The sequence below is a fragment of the Saccopteryx leptura genome, chromosome 1 (assembly GCF_036850995.1).
Source record: "Saccopteryx leptura isolate mSacLep1 chromosome 1, mSacLep1_pri_phased_curated, whole genome shotgun sequence".
NCBI classification, from domain to species: Eukaryota; Metazoa; Chordata; class Mammalia; order Chiroptera; family Emballonuridae; genus Saccopteryx; species Saccopteryx leptura.
Genome location: NC_089503.1, coordinates 251,922,854 through 251,941,996, shown reverse-complemented (window position 1 = coordinate 251,941,996; position 19,143 = coordinate 251,922,854). Strand labels below are relative to the sequence as shown.

The window sequence follows — 19,143 nt, the reverse complement described above, 5'->3', positions numbered from 1 at the left end:
GTGTGGCCCTGTCTGAGATCATATGGCTCTGATTGTGGTTGTGTGTATTGGACATGTTTGTGAATCCTGAACTGCGTGATTTTTCTGGGGCATATATATGACCCCAATTGTCAGTGACCACTTTATTGTACATACCTCTTGATTTGTGTGTCTGGGCTGTATGAGCTGTGTAGCACAGAATTCTGTCTCTGTATGTGGCTTATGACTTTGTGGGTCCATTTTGCATCTGTGTGTCTTTCTCTTTATGTGTGCTCAATGTCCCCGGGTAGCACTGGGTGGAGTGAGTGCCCATCTGGTGTGGACACTCAGTCTTATCCTTCCTGCCCAGTGTCTCTTCTGCCTCTCTTCTGCTTTGGGGGTGCTTTGGCAGAGCTTGGGGGCAGGGAGCTGATGCCCTTTCTCCTCCTTACACAATGTCACAGCAGATTTTGTGTAAAGTGGCATGGGGGAACCAGGAGGTGCCCTAGGAGTGGTTCTGGGTATACTCCATTCATCTGTGCCTCTGTCTCCCCCATGAGGTGAGGAAAGAGGGAGCTATGATGGGAGCCCCTCTTCCCTGGGTGACGGAATTAGGTCTTCCTCAGCTCACTGAATTCTCCCCTGCCTCAGCCAAACCGTTTCTTCACCCAGAACTTGGGAGACTGTATTCCCTCCTCCTAAACTAGGTTGGGTGCTGGGGGACAGAACCTCCAGGGAGTGGAGTCCATGTCTGGGAGATAGGGGCCAGGGGTAGCTCTGGGAAGGCAAGGGTTAAGAGGTCTGCCGGCTGGCCCCCCTTTCCCCCAAGCTCAGCAGCTGGTTGGAGGGGAAGTTGCTAAGGAGACTCCAATCACCATGGCAATCGAATTCTCCTGAAACCCCATTGGCTCCCTGTTAGTCAGGAGCCCCTCCCTTCCACAGGTGCCCTTCTGGCTCCTCCTTGGAGGAGGGGGAGAGGGAACTGGGAGCCCCCCTTCCTCAGACAAGGAGGTATATGCTAAGTCCTAACTGCACAAGCCTGGGGACCCCCATCCAGAGCTGGGAGGAGAGAAAGGGCTGACCCTTCCCCTCTGGCAACCTGCAGGGGGCTCTGTTGGCTGAACAGAGAAGTAGAGGGACTCATGGGGTCTTCTGAACACTGACTTACCCCCTTTTCCATGACCCCATCATTCCCTCCTTCTTGCCTCCTTCACCTTAGTTCAAGAGGATGCTAAACCGTGAACTCACACACCTGTCAGAGATGAGCAGATCAGGAAACCAGGTCTCTGAGTACATCTCCACCACATTCCTGGGTGAGTGAGGGGCAGCTCATGGCAGGGGATCACACCTGGACTGGAGGGGTCCCCTGGACCGAGTCCTGTTGCCCACCTTTGCCCAAGGGACCCTGACTCTTAACTCTTCTAAGGTCAAACACCATGTTTAAAAGTTTCCATACTCATGCTGCCCCAAATTCAATGGGACCCCAAATTCTATATATAAAAAAATCAAATTGAGAAGTTCTCCCAAACTCAGTGGAATCCCATTGGAACTCTGAAACTCAACCCCAAGAAACCCCTAAACTCAAATAGAACTTCTAAACTTGAAAATGCCTCCAGTCTGAAAAGTCCCATAAAAGTCAATAGAATCTGCAAACTTGAACTTGTCCCCCCAGTTCAGAAGGGTCCCCCAAACTCAAGAGATGCCTAAACTCAGTAGGGTTCTCAAACTCTGCCCTGAATAGTCTACAAAAGACCCTGAAACTTAAAAAAAACCTCCAAGCAGAAAAGTCCCCCAAATTTAACAAAATCCCCAAACTTTATGACCCCCCCATATTCAGCTGACTCCCCAAGCTTTAGATACCCATTCTCAATACAGTTCTCAAGCTTAAGAACCTGGAAGACATTCCCCAAACTTAGGAGAGTTTCCTGACTCAGTGGAACCAGCCCCAATACAGAATACCCCAAATTTAGTGGCACCCTCAAGCTCAAGGGGACCTCCAAGTCATTCTAACTTCTGCACTCAAGAACCCAGGCTGAATATATTCCCCACACACTCAGGATAATTGCACCCCCTACAATTTATCACCAACAATACCATCAGGAGATTTACACCTCCCTGCCACCAAGTTTAAGAGAAGGTTTTGATTTTCAAATGCTCCCGCAGGTGGGGGTATGGCTGTGCCAAATTCTGAGAACCAGCCAATAGTAGTGTGGCATGCGAATGAACCCTGTTAGGGTCTGTCATTGACTGGTGGGCCCCTGGTTCACAAAGGACAGTTCTAGCTGAGCTCTGAAAGCCCTTGGAAGCTCAGGAAAAGGCTCCAGGGTGTGGTTCCCAGGCAGGCTGAGGTTACCAGGTAGCAGTGGGGGTCCATGGAGCCAGAGATCACACTTCCTCCCTCTTCCCAGCACTGTCCACCCCTAACAGCACTCTCAGGCACCATGAGAAGGTTTCCTGCCTATCGGGGCAGGCAGCTGCTCTCTCCAGCATCCTCACCCCCGCTTCCTGACTTCCCGCACCACCCCCTGCCAACCCTGGCAGTTGGACTAGGGCCACTTCACAGCTCTGGGTAGGCCCCAAAGTCTCTACCTCCACCCCACCACCTCCCAGAAAAATTTCCAGCTCCCCTCTGTTTTTCAGCTTATGAGTAACCAAAAGCATGACTCCCAGAAGGGGTCTGCCCTCCTGGGAGGGACTTCCCAAAGCTAATGGGATGGGGCTGAGGGCCCAGTGAGGGAACCTCTGAGGGGGACTCATGCTTGCTCTCCTCCATCTTCTGCAGACAAGCAGAATGAAGTGGAGATCCTATCACCCACAATGAAGGATGGTGAAAAACTGCAAGCACTGTGGCAGAGACCTTCCCAGCAGCCTCCAGCCCCGGGGCCGCAGTTCCAGCCCATGTCTCAGATCATGGGGGTGAAGAAACTGATGCACAACAGCAACCCAACTGATTCCAGCATACCCCGCTTTGGGGTGAAGACAGACCAAGAGGAGCTCCTGGCCCAAGTGAGTGGGGGCTCTGTGGGGGGCTGGGCTGGAGAGAGGCAAGGGGTTTCCTGGGGAAGGGCTGGGTGTTGGGTTAGATGAGGACTGGGACTATCTGAAAGCAAAACGTTTTTATGAAACCTTTCATAAACCCAAGCGGTGTAAAATGAGGAAGTAATTGCCATTTTACCATTAATTTATGTGTCTTTATTTTGTTCATGATCAAAACAGTTATGTCCAGTTTCACACTAAGTGCAGTACCCTTATGAGCTCTCTCAGACTTTTCTGATATCTTAGGATGCACGAAACATATTCTCACAGACCCAGTGCAAAGCTCTGGTGACTAAATGCTGAGATGCCGAGTACAGTTTTTGGGGAGTGAGGTTGGCAGGGTCGTTCTCACTGCTCAGGGTGTTGCTGCCTCCGTAACAGCTGCTGCAAAACAAAGGCTGAACACTGTTTTCTGTTTTTGTTTTTCACCTTTTTCTGTAAAAGCAAAAATCCTCTTTGGGTTTCTTTCAGTTCGCAAAAACAGGTACTAATGTAGGTCTCTCGTCAAAGCTAGTGGCATAACGCAGACTTTCTGAGACTCTCAGGAGCAGGAGTGGAAGGCGCTAGCTAAGCAAAGAGAGGGTTTCAGTGCTGGTCGGCCTCAGCCCGACTCCACTGGGAGCTCTGGACCGAAGAGCACCAGAGTTGGGCCCACCTGGAGGGAAGAGCACCGGCCTCTGTACCCCTGTGTCAGTCACTGGCTGGGGGCTGCCCCTAGGGTGAATGGCATCATCCTCTCTATGTAGTTCCTGAGGTGGGGGCAAAACCAGTTTTCTGGGGTGGGACATTTCTGGAATAGGACAGCTGTGAGCCGTAGAAGCTGCTATCCCAGCAGCTAGGAGATGGGTACAGTGCCTAGTGAATGGGGATTTGGCCAGAACCCCACCAGTGTGCACTACAGACCTGGCCTGGGTTTGGCTCCTGGCTCTTCCGAAAGACCTTGAGCCAGAGGGCTCTCACATTGATTTGTACAGTAGACCTGATGCTCTCTCAGTGGCTCACTCAGCTGACGTTTATTGTCACCTCTGCAAGCTGACACTGGCCAGTGATGCACTGGGTCACCCAGTGTTTAGTGAGCACCTGCTGTGTGCTGGCACTGTTCTGGATTCTGGGGAGACATGGAAAATTAGCCTGTAGCCTGGAGGCTACAAAGTCTCAGGTAAGTCACATCACTTTTATGCTCCTGCCAGTTGAGATCAAGTGCTTAGTGCAGTGTCCGACAGATAATAAGCACTCAATAGATAGTAGCTGTGGTTGCTTTGTTATTTCTTGGCCCAGTAGGACCTGGGAAGTAAGTTCTGTGCTGCTGAGCATGCTACCCACAGGGTAACCAATAACGGTATCCAGAGCTCTGCAGGAAAGAGTCCAGAAGGCCCTGGGCCTCGCAGGCTCCTGATCTCTGGCCTCTGTCTCCTCTAGGAACTGGAAAACCTGAGCAAATGGGGCCTGAACATCTTCCATGTGTCAGATTATGCTGGGGGCCACTCCCTCAGCTGTATCATGTATACTGTATTCCAGGTAGGGCAGGGTGGGGGTGCAGCACGAGGATGGGGCCGGGGCAGGTGACTAAGAGCTAGCAAGGGTCACTGTCCCTCCATACCTGCCCTCAGGAACGGGACCTGCTGAAGAAGTTCCACATCCCGGTGGACACGATGGTGACATATATGCTGACTCTGGAGGACCACTACCACCAGGATGTGGCCTACCACAACAGCCTGCACGCTGCTGATGTGCTGCAGTCCACCCATGTGCTGCTGGCCACACCTGCCCTGGACGTGAGCACTGCTTGGCTCCGTCTCCCTAACCCCATTGCTGACTGTCCATCTCTGATCTCCTGTTTATCTCTCTGGCCCTGGGTCTCTGACCTCCATCTCTCTTTGACCCTGTTCCTCTCTCTGATCCTTATCTTTTTATTCTGACCCCCAATTTTTTTGAGCCCCCATCTCTCTTACCTTGTCTCTCTGACCCACCCCAACCCCTGTGTCTCTCTGATTCCCTCTCTTTGCCTCCAGGCTGTATTCACAGATCTGGAGATTCTCGCAGCCCTCTTTGCAGCGGCCATCCATGACGTTGACCACCCTGGGGTCTCCAACCAGTTCCTCATCAACACCAGTGAGTGGCCCTCCGTGGGGGTGGGGCCTGCACCGACTCTCCCTGCAGGGCAGCCCTGTGGGTTCTCCCTTCCTCTGACCTCCTGCCTCTGCCTGGGCCACAGATTCGGAGCTGGCACTCATGTACAATGATGAGTCGGTGCTGGAGAACCACCACCTGGCCGTGGGCTTCAAGCTGCTTCAAGAAGAAAACTGTGACATCTTCCAGAACCTTAGCAAACGCCAGCGGCAGAGCCTGCGCAAGATGGTCATCGACATGGTGCGCAGACTGGGAACAGAGCAGAAAAGGTCGCCTTTGATGTGTGGCACTTTGGGAAGGTCTGAGTTTAAGATGGCACGGCCCCTGGGGGAAGAGGCGTCTTTTGGCGGGACTTGTGGGGTCAGGTTGAACCCAGTGAAAACTTCAGAGGCTCCGAGTGGTACAGTGGTCTGGTGGCAGAGCTTCAGTGGCTCCTGTGATGGCCCCCGTGATGGCCCCCTTCCCCACAGGTGCTGGCCACAGACATGTCCAAGCATATGACCCTCCTAGCTGACCTGAAGACCATGGTTGAAACCAAGAAAGTGACCAGCTCAGGGGTCCTTCTACTAGACAACTACTCGGACCGCATCCAGGTGCTCCTTTCACACATCATATAAGACTAGTTAGTCCCTTTCTCTCCCTTCCACCCTTCAGACCTGACTGCTGCCCCTCTCTCAGCCTCCAGCTCCCTTCTTGACCATCGTCCTGTCTGTTTTTCTCCCTCTCCCCTCATCTTCCCCTCCCAACCCTCATCTCTTCCTATCTTCCCCCACCTCCTATCATCTCCCCCAATTCTTTCTTCCCTTCATCCACCCATCCCTGTCTCTCTCTTCCTCTCTTCTCCACCATCTCCTCCTCTCCTCTTCCCCACATTCCCTCTCCTTTCTCCTTTCCCCCACCTCTTTCCATCTCCCCCACCTCTTTCCCTGCCTTCTCTCTCTCCTCCTTCCCTCTGCCCTTTTCTCCATCCGCCCTTCCTCATCTCCTCCCTTCTCGCCCCCACTCATCTCCCTCTTTATTCCTCTGTCTCTCTTTCTCTCCCCCTCCCCCTTCTCCCCACTCTCCCCCCAAGGGGAAGAAGGGAAGGCAGCCTGTAGCCTCAGACTAGCATGGGAGCATGGCCTCTAAGGTCCCGTGCCCTGTACAGGTTCTGAGGAACATGGTGCACTGTGCGGACCTCAGCAACCCCACCAAGCCGCTGGAGCTGTACCGCCAGTGGACGGACCGCATCATGGCTGAGTTCTTCCAGCAGGGCGACCGTGAGCGTGAGCGTGGCATGGAGATCAGCCCCATGTGTGACAAGCACACAGCCTCAGTGGAGAAGTCTCAGGTACAGTTTCGGGGTGCCAGCCTCGCACCCCACCCTACCCTAGCCTGGAGCTTCAGGGCCCAGAAGGTCCTGACCTGCTTGCTCCTCCACAATGTTAAGTCTTAGTTTTTTTCCTTTTCTATCTTTTTTTTTTTAAAGTTTTTAATTATTGGTTTTAGAGAGAGGGGAAAGAGAGAAAGAGAGAGAGAGTAAGAAACATCAGTTCATTGTTCTTCTTCTTTATGCATTTATTGGTTGATTCTTGTATGTGCCCTGACTGGGGATTGAACCCGCAACCTTAGTGTATGGGGATGGTGCTCTAACCAACTGAGCTACCAAGCCAGGTCTTACTTATCTTCCTTGATGGGAAATATGCAACATTTTCTCCTCCACTGAACAATGCAATTGAGCTTTGGACACACCGCATTCAGACAGTTCTAACTCATTTACAGCAATAGCCATAATATCAAGAATAATATACTTAGCTGGCCTTTAGTTACAGACCTTATGTTGATTCAACCTGTTTCTGAAATCCTAACCTGGCCAGTGATATGATCTCTGATTTTCAGAGGATTTTATAATGAGGTGAATTGACTTGTTTTCATCATATGCCTGATAAATTTAGCAAGAGGGACAGGAATGCAGTCTTATAAAAGACTCAACACTGCAATGTGAATAGAAGAGTTTCTCACTCTCCCCACATCTAGTCTCCTCCTAGTGAGACCCACAGTTGACTCCAGATCATTCTGTTTGGTGCAGGCCTTCCTGTGTATCACATAGTGTTGAGCAGCATCCTTGGTCTCCACCCACTAGATCCCAGGGGCACCCTCCCCTTCCAGGCATAACAACCAGAAATGTCTCCAAACACTTCCAAATGTCTCCTGGGCCTGCAACCCCCCTCCAATGAAAACCAGTTTTATAGTTTTATTATGCAGTTATTTTCACAGGCAACTTAATAGCAGTGGTTTGTGGGGTTTGCTTTATTTATTTAATTATTTATTTCTTTTTAGAGAGAGAGGAAAGGAGACAGACAAACATCAATTTGTTTTTCCACTCGTTCATGCTGTTATTGGTTGATTCTTATCCTGAATGGGGATCGAACCTGCAACCTCAGCATGTCCAGATGATGTTCTAATTAACTGAGCTACACCGCCCAGGGCCTAGCAAGTTTATCTTTTTTAAAAATGCAAATTGTAGGCCCTGACCAGTTGGTTTGGCGAAGCATTAGCCCGGCATGTGGATATCCTGGGTTCAATTCCTGGTCAGGGCACACAGGAGAAGCGGCCATCTGCTTCTCCCCGCCCCTTTCTCTCTCTCTTTCTGTCTCTTCCCCTTCTCCTCTCACAGCTATGGCTCAATTGGTTCGAGCAAGTCGGCCCCAAGCGCTGGGGTGGCTCCATGGCCTCACCTCTGGTGCTAAAAATAGCTTGGTTGCTGAGCAACGGACAATGGCCCCAGATGGGCAGAGAGGGTGGATCCTGATCAGAGCATGTGGAAGTCTGTCTCTCTGCCTCCCCTCCTCTCACTTAATTTTTAAAAATATACAAATTATAGTGCCCTGGCCAGATAGCTCAGTTGGTTAGAACATCATCCTGAAGTGTAAAGGTTGCCAATTCAATCCCTGGTTAGGGGATTGAATATGGATATGGGAACAGATGGATGTTCCTGTCTCTCTCTCTCTCAAATCAATAAAATAAACATTAAAAAAATACAAATTGTATCAATATATACCCATTTTATACAGCTCGCTTTTTCTTCTCAACAATGAGTTGGAGATCTGTCCAAGTTATTATGAACTGATTTAGCTCACCTATTTTCACTACAGTATAGTATTCCCATGGATGTAGATAGATAATGGTTTATGTAGTCATTCCCCTGTTGATAGACATTTAGGTGTTTAGGAGTTAGAAATTCGCAATGACTCAAACAAAATAAAGATTTTTTTTCCTTTCTATGAGAAAAGTCTCGAGAAAAAGAATTTGGCTCTCTGTGGCTCTGCAAAGTTGGTAGGCACCCAGAGCTTTCAGTGTTTCTCTTCTACCATCTAAAGAATGGGGCTTCTGTCCCCAAAGATGCCTCTCATGGTCACAGCCTTCCTGGCTGCATTCTAGGGAGAAAGCCCTCTGCCAGCTGAGGCAGCGCCCAGCATCTTCCATCCTACAGGCTTTCTCATGGCCACCCTCTCTTTTGCAAGGGAGACTGGGAAATGTAGTTTTCAGCTGGAAGCATTTGTTCCTCAAGAAAAAAATCAAGAGTCTGTCAATGAAAAGTAGGGAAGATGATGTCAGGCTCTTAACTGGCCATAGAGTTATTCCTAGTTTATCTTTGTTACAAAAAATGCCATTATAAATATCTGTGGGTACCACATTAAAAAAAAAGGACTCCCCAACTGATGTATACAGTATATGTTTACATCTCATGTGATTCTTTTTTTATTGTTGTTACTTATGCAAGAATTTTTCCAGGGTGGATCTGGAAAACAAGATTGGTGGGTCAAATGATATAAGCATTGTTTAAATTTTATTAGATCCCTCAGAATGGCAGTGCCATCTGTACCAGTGGGCCGCCAGTTTATTATGTCTTCTCTCCCTCCCCCAGGTGGGTTTCATAGACTATATTGTGCACCCGCTGTGGGAGACCTGGGCCGACTTGGTCCACCCAGATGCCCAGGAGATCTTGGACATGTTGGAAGATAACCGGGACTGGTACTATAGTGCCATTCGGCAGAGCCCGTCACCGCCACCAGAGGAGCCCCAGGGGCCAGGCCACCGGCCCCTACCTGATAAGTTCCAGTTTGAGCTGACGCTAGAGGAGGAAGAGGAAGAGGAAGTGTCCTCCGCCCTGGGTGCAATTGAGGCGCAGGCATTATTCAGGGTCCAGGATGCATCCCCAGCTGAGGACCTGTTGGCGGTGGATGGCCATGACGTGTCCACAGAGGTGGAGATAGAGGAAATGTCCTTGACACAGCAAGCAGACAATGTGGCTGAGGGCCAGGGCAAGTCCACGTCCCCAGATGTGTCTGTGCATGCTGTGGGCTGCAGTAGGCCCCCTGTCCTGTCTCCTGAGAACCCTGCTCTGCCTGCCTTGAGGACCCCACCCACTCCAGAGGAGGCCCCGGGCCTCCTGGGCCTCCCCTCCGTGGCAGCAGAGGTGGGGGCCCAGAAAGAACATCAGGCTGCCAAGAGGGCGTGCTGTGCCTGCACAGAGACATCTGGCAAGAACCCACCCACAATCCCAGCCCCTGGTGGGTGGGGGTCTGCTGGAGGCCCTACCTGAGCCCCGGCCCCTACACCCTTTTGCCCTCCCTGCATCCGTTCACCGCCATCATCCCCCGACTGCCTCAAAGACTCTTGGGCCTCTTGAGAAAAAAGAAAACAGAAAGGTGGAGTTTTTTCTCTTTTCTTTTTTTCCTCTTTCCTTCCATCCCCACCCTCACTCATGGGGCCTCTTTTTGGAGGTGGGACCTGAGGAAGGAGGGGCTGAGGTCCTGGAAGGGGTTTTATTTTTGGAATTTTCATTGTTACATTTTTAGAAAAAAAGAAAAGAAAAAAAAACCAGGATGAAACACAGCAACTGTAGATGCTCCTGTTCCCAGATCCCCTTGTCCATTCCCAGCCTCATCCTCACCCCTCCTGGGTCCCAGACTCAGTCTTCCAGCCTCTGTGGGCTCTCCACCGAGGCCCAAGCAGGTGTAAGTCTTTTTTCCAGGCACTTCTGAAATTTGGAGGGTTTCTAGAATCCAGCCAGGAATAGCCATGCTGGGCAGGAGCCCGCTGGGGGGGTCACTGTGAGAGGCCCCAGCTCCAGCCCCTCTCAGGTTCACTGCCCCACCTTCCCCAGAAGTCTTCCGCCTCATTTTGCACAAACCTGGCAATACTGTCTCTGGGACGGGCCTGGGGATGCTGGGAGGGGAGGGTGCTGGAGGGACATTCACACCACCAGCCTGGGGTCTGAGGTTTGAGGAGGGCCTGGTCCTCCCTTCGTTTGCCACTCCCTTCCTTCCACTTTGGGTTCTGTTTGGATTTTCTCCATTTGAGGGAGACAGCTTTGAGCTGTACCCCCTTCTTCCAGCTGCTTCTCCTCTTGTTTCTGCCTTAATGATTCTCACGGCCATAGGAGAGGGTTGTAGGGGCTCCCACCTGCACCTTGGGTGGGGCAGGGCCAGGCCCAGAGCCCCCATCCTAGGCATCCCCCCAACATCCTCCTGCTGCCCTCCCTGACCCTTTGCCCTAGGAGGAAGCAATAACTGTGTACACCCACATTCCCTTCCTAGGCATCCCTTCCCACCCTGGCACCAAAGTCATTTATCCTTTGTCCCACCTTGCCAAGCCTCCTCCTCTTCCCCTAACTATTCCCCAAGCAATATAACAGACAGGTGCAAGGCCATTTTGCTCCAAGCCATGGGGGACTGTTTGGAAGGAAAGACGCCCTCTTCCTTTTTCCCCACTCCCCTTGGCCTGCTTCTGCAGTTGGGCAGGGCAGGGCTTCTCATTGCCCCCACCCGTGTGGGGGAGCACACGGTACTGTAGCCTCCCCTCAGCCTTCCATCTGTCTGTCTATCTCACTGGGGAGTACCACCCACTCCCACCCTCATGATACTGTACAGGGTTCATTTTGTAGTGGAAGTAGTTTCTGTCCTAGCCGGCAACCAGAGTGGGCCTTTTTTTTTTTTTTTTTTTTGGTTTTCTTTTTACTTTTTTTTTTTTTTTTTTGTACATACTGTAATATTGGTTATAAATTATTCTACAGAGGCAAAAAGGGAAATAAACTTGCCCTTCCCCAGCTGACCCAGTCAGGGGAAGGAAGGGTGGGGATCTCCCAGAGGGAGAGTCTCTATTCCTGCTGTATTATACAAACTGTACCATAGATCCCAAAAAGGAGGGCTCAGAGCTGACGTTTGATGGAGAGTTGGCTCATTTAGGGAGTGAGGGCTAGGCAGAGCTTGTCCCTCCCCCTGGCCCAGGGTTGGGTCCGACTGGCAGTAGTTGAGATGGACCATCCCACCCCCAATCAGGGCTCCTCTCTTCAGGGAGCATGCACAGGACCCCCATGAGCTACTCGAGTATTGTCCACTTTGAAGATCAATCAGTTGGCCCATTGATCAGTAATCAATCCTTCGATCTTGTCTCCAATTAAACCAAGGCTTTGACCAATCTTCCTGGCTGATGTGGCATTCTTTCCCACCCTGGTTTGTTTTTGTTTATTTGTTTGTTTGTTTTCAATATAATTTCCAAATATGACCAGTGTTGTGAGTGATACTAAAGTAACTGGTGGCTTTTTCCGTGCAGCTGGCTGCTCGGTACTGTTCAGGTGGAGTTGGAAGCTGGTGCAGAAGCAGAGTCATTGGTCTGTCCATGGTCTCTATCATTAGCATCTGAGGCTGCTGTGGGGGTGTAGGGGGTGAAGCAGCTCTTTGAATGGAGCTGAGAAGGAATAAGGATGGTAGCTAGAGGTGGACCATCCTGGTTCTTGAGGTGCACCTCTCCTGCACTATTTGCCTGGGGCTGGGGGAGGAATAGGAGGCTCTGACCCTATCCCTACCCAAGTAGATAGAGTTTTGAGGGTGCTGTAGGGAGCTTGGCGAAAAGCAGCCCCCAGGCATGTGTCAGGTCCTGGCACAGTGGACTTTAGGTTGTAAAATAAAGGTTGAGACCATGCAGTCTTTGGAAGCCAGCAAACCCCAGAAACCTGTGTAGGATCACCTCAGTTCTCCTACACAGAACATATCTGACACAACTCTTGGATTCTCCTGGAATCTCAAAGTCACCCCTGGAAACCTTCAGGAGGCCTGATTGACACCTCCACCATCTGGCTGCCAGGTCATGATGAAAAGTCTCGGGTCAAATTCTGCCGTGCAGACATTAAACTTGATTACCAGGCACAAGAGTATTTACACCTGTAAGTCCCATGAGTTCCCAGCATTCTGTTCATGTTGCTGGGAATTGCATGAAAACAAAACCAAGAAGCAAACCTGAATTTTTAAAGGTAGGATTCTGTGTTGCTTTGGGCCTGTAAGTCTATGGGTATCAGACAAGCTGAATCCTCCAAATTAGTGACTGGGCACAGAAAGGGCTTGGGTTATAACCTGTACGTACAAGGTTGGGGAGTGAATGAGTCTCATATTTAAACCAATCCACATATTTTAATACTGTTAATTCCACCCATGGGAGCCCCTTTTTCAAACCTTTATCAGGCTAATTAACAAGCCCCTGATTTCACCAATCAAAAGGTGTTGACAGCCTGACCAGGCGGTGGCGCAGTGGATAAAGCGTCGGACTGGGATGCGGAAGACCCAGGTTCGAGACCCCGAGGTCGCCAGCTTGAGCGCGGGCTCATCTGGTTTGAGCAAAAATTCACCAGCTTGGACCCAAGGTCGCTGGCTCAAGCAAGGGGTTACTTGGTCTGCTGAAGGCCCATGGTCAAGGCACATATGAGAAAGCAATCAATGAACAACTAAGGTGTCGCAATGCACAACGAAAAACTAATGATTGATGCTTCTCATCTCTCTCTGTTCCTGTCTGTCTGTCCCTGTCTATCCCTCTCTCTGACTCTCTCTCTGTCTCTGTAAAAAAAAAAAAAAGGTGTTGACATTCATTATGCTAATATTATGCTAATGAACAAAACTTCCCAGATGGATAGAGATATGGATAATGGAAGTGTTTGTGAGTGGACATTTGGATTAGAATACTGGCTGCCTCTGGGGTGTAATAAACAGATAACACATACACACACAGTGCTTCAGTGTTAAGCACAGTGGGATCAGTAGATGTCTATATAGCATGTGTGTTCTGAAACAAAATGAGGGCAGCTTTCTTGCATCTAAGGAAAGGTTGACCCACCTACACTGCCATCCTTCACTAGTGCCAGGGACTAGTTTTGTTGTTGTTGTTGTTTTTTAATTTATTCATTTTAGAGAGGAGAGGGAGAGACAGAAGGGGGGGAGGGGCAGGAAGCATCAACTCCCATATGTGCCTTGACCAGGCAAGCCCAGGGTTTCGAACCGGCGACCTCAGCATTTCCAGGTCGATGCTTTATCCACTGCGCCACCACAGGTCAGGCCAGGGACTAGTTTTGATCCCAGCTCTAGCTATGTGCTCTTAGGTGTGATTTCTCTGACCTTCAGTTGTCTCATCTGTAAAACAGGATAAAAATCTCAGACTTACGGGGTCAGTCTCAATCAGGGCTGTCCAGTGAAACTTTCTATGATGATGGTAATGTTCTATGTCTGCACTATCAACATGATAACCACTAGCCACATGTGACTATTCAGCACTTGAAATATGGCTAGTGCATCTGAGGAACTAGAGTTTTAATTTTCTTTTACATTAAGTAGCCACATGTAGCCAATGGCTACTGTGTCAGACTGCACAGTTCTGGGACTTAGGAAGCCTAGACCCAGAGAGGAGAAACAAAGCTGGAAAATTAGCTAGCTGTTTCCAGGGAATCTGAACTTTGTGCAAGAGGCAAAGAGGAGACTATCATTTTCCCAAGGGTGTTTCAAAGGGAGGCAGAGTTGGGGAAAGGGTATTGGGCTAGGGGTCAAGAGGCAACAGTACTAACCCCAGGCTGCAGGGGATGGGCAGGTGGGCCCAGGTTAGACTTCTTACTCTGGGCATGTTTCCCCAAGTGTAAAGGGCAGACATGATGTCCCAAATGCCTCCTGTGTTGGGATGAAGTTGACAGGCTGGGAATGTGGGTCAAAGGGTGGAGGTGGCATGTGACCATCAGCTGGCTCTTTTAAATCCTCTTGGTGGGGAGTTCATCTTTCCTCAGGCAAAGGTAGCCAAGGGTAGGGAGGCCTTGTAATCTGGACAGGACTGGGGAAACTGGGGAAGGCGTGGGATCAGTTTATTCTCTGAAGTTGACATCAGCCACTTTCAGGCACCCTGGTCTTTGGCAGATGGATCTGCCTCTCCCAACCTCTTTAGGGCTCTGAACTCATTAGGAGGATTATTTTATTCACACCACAGTGATCTTTGAGGTATGTACTATCATACGTTCTATTTTGCGGATAAGGAAACTGAGGCCAAGAAGTGATCTCACATAGGGAAAATAAGATAGGGATCTCACTTTGCCCAGTGCTTGTTCCACAAAGATAGCTGTCAGCACTTTTATATTATTACCACTATTTTATTTCACATGCACAAAATCTTGAGATGTGGGTAATATTTTTTCCCTCTTTCACAGCATAAAAATATAAGGAAGTACAAATGAAAACAAGCACTTTTTTTTTCTTTTTATCTATTGGCAAGTAATGAATATATGAACAGTTCTGGGGTGGGCAAAATACTTTCATAGCTCAATAGTGCTAGTGGAAGTTGGCACACAGATCTTTCCAGGAGTGGTCTAACAATATTTAACAAAAACATAAAAACTGGCCCTGGCCAGTTGGCTCAGCGGTAGAGCGTCGGCCTGGCGTGCGGGGGACCCGGGTTCGATTCCTGGCCAGGGCACATAGGAGAAGCGCCCATTTGCTTCTCCACCCCCCCTCCTTCCTCTCTGTCTCTCTCTTTCCCTCCCACAGCCAAGTCTCCATTGGAGCAAGGATGGCCCGGGCGCTGGGGATGGCTCCTTGGCCTCTGCCCCAGGCGCTGGAGTGGCTCTGGTGGTGGCAGAGCGATGCCCCGGAGGGGCAGAGCATCGCCCCCTGGTGGGCAGAGTGTCGCCCCTGGTGGGCGTGCTGGGTGGATCCTGGTCGGGCGCATGCAGGAGTCTGTCTGACTGTCTCAAAAAAAAAAAAGAAAGAAAAGAAAGAAAAACTGGCCTGGCAGGGTAGTTCCGTTGATTAGAGCATCGTCCTGACACGCTGAGGTTGCAGGTTGGATCCCAGTCAGGGCACATATAAGAAGCAACCAATGCCAGCATGAATGAGTAGAACAACAAATTGATGTTCCCCTCCTTCTCTCTCTCTCTCTCTCTCACTTGCACACACACACACACACATGCTCTCTCGTCCTCTCTAAAATCAATAAATTTTAAAAAGTAATTAAAAAAACCCCATAACACACACACACACACACACACACACACAAAACCCATAACATTTGCCTGACCAGTGGTGGCACAGTGGATTGACTGTTGACCCAGGAGGCTGGCCTGGCTTCGAAAACCCGAGGTCACCAGTTTGAGCATGGGGTCACCAGCTTGAGCGTGGGGTCATTCCTGTGATCCCAAGTTCTTTGGCTTGAGCCCAAAGGTCACTGGCTTGAGCCCAAAGTTGCTGGCTTGAAGCCCAAGGTCACTGGCTTGAGCCCAAGGTCACTGGCTTGAGCAAGGGGTCACTGGCTCGACTTGAGCCCCTAGGTCAAGGCACATATGAGAAAGCAATCAATAAACAACTAAAGTAAAGCAACTATGAGTTGATGTTTCTCATCTCTCTCCTCACCCCTTTCCTGTCTCTCTCTAAAACAAAATGAAACGACAACAACAAAAACATAACTGTGCATGCATTTTGACCTAGCCATTGCAGTTTTTAAAATATTTATTCTAAAGAAACAGTTTAATGAAAACCTCAAGCCTGACCTGTGGTGGCGCAGTGGGTAAAGCGTCGACCTGGAAATGCTGAGGTCGCCGGTTCAAAACCCTGGGCTTGCCTGGTCAAGGCACATATGGGAGTTGATGCTTCCTGCTCCTCCCCCCCTTCTCTTTCTGTCTCTCTCCCCTCTCTCTCTCTCTCTCTCTCTCTCTCCCTCTCTCTCCTTTCTAAAATGAATAAATAAATAACCTGACGTGCAGGAGTCCCGGGTTCGATCCCCAGACAGGGCACACAGGAGAGGCGCCCATCTGCTTCTCCACCCTTCCCCCTCTCCTTCCTCTCTGTCTCTCTCTTCCCCTCCCACAGCCGAGGCTCCATTGGAGCAAAGATGGCCCGGGCGCTGAGGATGGCTCCATGGCCTCTGCCTCAGGCGCTAGAGTGGCTCTGGTCACAACAGAGTGTCGCCCCCTGGTGGGCGTGCCGGGTGGATCCCCGTCAGGCGCATGCAGGAGTCTGTCTGACTGCCTCCTCTTTCCAGCTTCAGAAAAATACAAAAAAAAAAAATTATTAAAGGCCCACATATCCAACCTAGGGAGTCATTAAATCATCCTTCATTTGCACAATGGAATTATATGCAGCCATTAAAAACAATGGGTTGAGTCTATATTGAAAAGACAAGACAAAAAAAGAAAAAAAAAACATTTACTGTGAGAAGGGCAGGTTTTAAAATGTTCTGTATGATCCAATTAAAAAATACGTACATAGAGCCTGACCGGCAGAGGACCCAGGTTCAAATCCCTGAGGTCACTGGCTTGAGCACAAGCTCACGTAGCTTGAGCACTGGCTCACCAGCTTGAGTGCAGGGTTGTTAGCTTGAGCGTGGGATCATAGACATGACTCCATAGTCGCTGGCTTGAGCCCAAGGTCGCTGGCTTGAGCAAGGGGTCACTCACTCTGCTGTTGCCTACAGGGTCAAGGCACATATGAGAAAGCAATCAATAAACAACAAAGGTGCCACCACGCCTGACCAGGTGGTGGCACAGTGGATAGAGCGTTGGACTGGGATGCGGAAGGACCCAGGTTCGAGATTCTGAAGTCGCCAGCTTGAGCGTGGGCTCATCTGGCTTGAGCAAAAAGCTCACCAGCTTGGACCCAAGCTCACTGGCTCGAGCAAGGGGTTACTCGGTCTGCTGAAGGCCCATGGTCAAGGCACACACGAGAAAGCAATCAATGAACAACTAAGGTGTCGCAACGAAAAACTGATGATTGGCCCTGGCCGGTTGGCTCAGTGGTAGAGCGTTGGCCTGGCGTGCAGGAGTCCCAGGTTCAGTTCCTGGCCAGGGCACACAGGAGAAGCACCCATCTTCTTCTCCACCCCTCCCCCTCTCCTTCCTCTCTGTATCTCTCTTTCCCTCCTGCAGCCAAGGCTTCATTGGAGCAAAGTTGGCCCGGGCGCTGAGGATGGCTCCATGGCCTCTGCCCCAGGCGCTAGAATGGCCCTGGTTGCAACAGAGCAATGCCCCAGATGAGCAGGGTGTCGCCCCCTGGTGGGCATGTCAGGTGAATCCCGGTTGGGCGCATGCGGGAGTCTGTCTGACTGCCTCCCCTTTCCAACTTAAAAAAAAAGAAAAGAAAAGAAAAAGCCTGACCAGGCGGTGGCGCAATGGATAGAGCATCGGACTGGGATGAGGAGGACCCAGGTTCAAGACCCCAAGGTCACCAGCTTGAGCGCAGGCTCATCTGGTTTGAGCAAGAGCCCACGAGCTTGAACCCAAGGTCGCTGGCTCCAGCAAGGGGTTGCTCGGTCTGTTGAAGGCTCATGGTCAAGGCACATATGAGAAAGCAATCAATGAACAACTAAGGTGTTGCAACGCGCAATGAAAAAAAAAAAAAAAAAGAAAATATGATGATTGATGCTTCTCATCTCTCTCCCTTCCTGCCTGTCTGTCCCTCTCTCTGACTCCCTGTCTCTGCCACTTAAAAAAAAAATGTACATAGAAAAGTCACCTTGTTCATCAAAATATTAATAGTTCTCCAGTGGTGGCATAAAAAGAGATTTGTTTTCTGTTCGGTAGTCTTCTATATTTTGTGAATTTTAACAGAGAGCATTTGCTATTTTTATAATCAAGGGGAAACTTATTTCTAATCAAGAAAGAAATAATACCCGGTAGTTGTTATCTGGGAGCCACAAAAGCATGGTAGAAAAGCACACAGGCTCTGGATTCAGCTTGCGTGGGTTGCAGTTCCAACTTTGCCAGTTAATGATTGGGTTAGTCTGAGCAGGTTACTTACTGGCTCTGTACCTCAGCTTCCTCATTGTAAAATGAAAATAATAATAGCCCAGGTTTAGCAGGCGATTACTATGTGTCAGGCACTGTTTGTTTTACGTAAATTATCACACTTAATTCTCACCAGAGTCTATACACCAGATACTATTATTATAAAATAAATCATACACATTGGTCGCCCGACCTAGGGAAGCTTGAGCTCCCAAGCGCCCCTAGAGTAGCTCTGAGGAACTACAACAGGATCAGAAGAATGCGCACGCGCAGACAGGGTAGGCGGTGTGGCGAGGACAGGCTTTCTCTGCGCTATGATTGGCTGGCCTATGAGGGGCGCGGCCGCTTCGCCTTTAGAACCTGAGCACTCCGAGGGAGGAGGAACATGGGCCGCGGGTGAGACAAGCTCCGGAGGCAGGCGAGTGTTAGCCTCCCTGAGAGAGACCCCAGCGTCGTTCCAACTTTCTTAGTAGGACCCCGGCGTTATCCCCCCTTTTTGAGAGTATCCTGGTGTCATTGCTCCCTTCCTGAGAGTGACACCTGACATCACCCCTTTTTTCTGAAAGTGACTGCTAAGACGTCCACCTTTCCCAAGGACTTCCCTGGAGTCCTCTCTCCTCCTGAAGTGAATCCTAGCAACGTCTCTTCCTCCGAACAGCTAGGTCAGAGTCGTCCCCACTTCCTTAGGGCACCCTAGCGTCGACTGCCCTTCCTGAGGGTACCCGGGTCTCAATCCCGTTCCTGATGGGGCCCCAGCATACTTCCTGAGGGAGACTCTGGCGTCACTCCTTCTTCCTGAGGGGTTCCCGCCCGTGTCTTTTTTTTTTTTTTTTTTTGTATTTCTTTGAAACTGGAAACCGGGAGGCAGGCAGACAGACTCCCGCATGCGCCCGACCGGGATCCACCCGGCACGCCCTCCAGGGGGCGATGCTCTGCCCATCCGAGGCATTGCTCTG

General features: G+C 50.2%; 1 protein-coding gene across 8 annotated transcripts in view; it reads left to right on the top strand.

Annotated features, from left to right (window-relative positions):
* Nucleotides 1-11,587, top strand: part of PDE4A (phosphodiesterase 4A) — a 52,657-nt gene extending 41,070 nt beyond the window's left edge. For all 8 annotated transcript variants that reach the window (XM_066346500.1, XM_066346494.1, XM_066346490.1 and 5 more), the window contains 9 exons: nt 1,178-1,271; nt 2,741-2,964; nt 4,414-4,512; nt 4,605-4,769; nt 5,007-5,106; nt 5,210-5,364; nt 5,595-5,717; nt 6,272-6,454; nt 9,032-11,587. In XM_066346500.1, the coding sequence (XP_066202597.1) occupies nt 1,178-1,271; nt 2,741-2,964; nt 4,414-4,512; nt 4,605-4,769; nt 5,007-5,106; nt 5,210-5,364; nt 5,595-5,717; nt 6,272-6,454; nt 9,032-9,709 (1,821 nt within the window). In that variant the 3' untranslated portion in view covers nt 9,710-11,587. The remainder of the gene's footprint in view (nt 1-1,177; nt 1,272-2,740; nt 2,965-4,413; nt 4,513-4,604; nt 4,770-5,006; nt 5,107-5,209; nt 5,365-5,594; nt 5,718-6,271; nt 6,455-9,031) is intronic.
* Nucleotides 11,588-19,143: the final 7,556 nt, after the last annotated feature.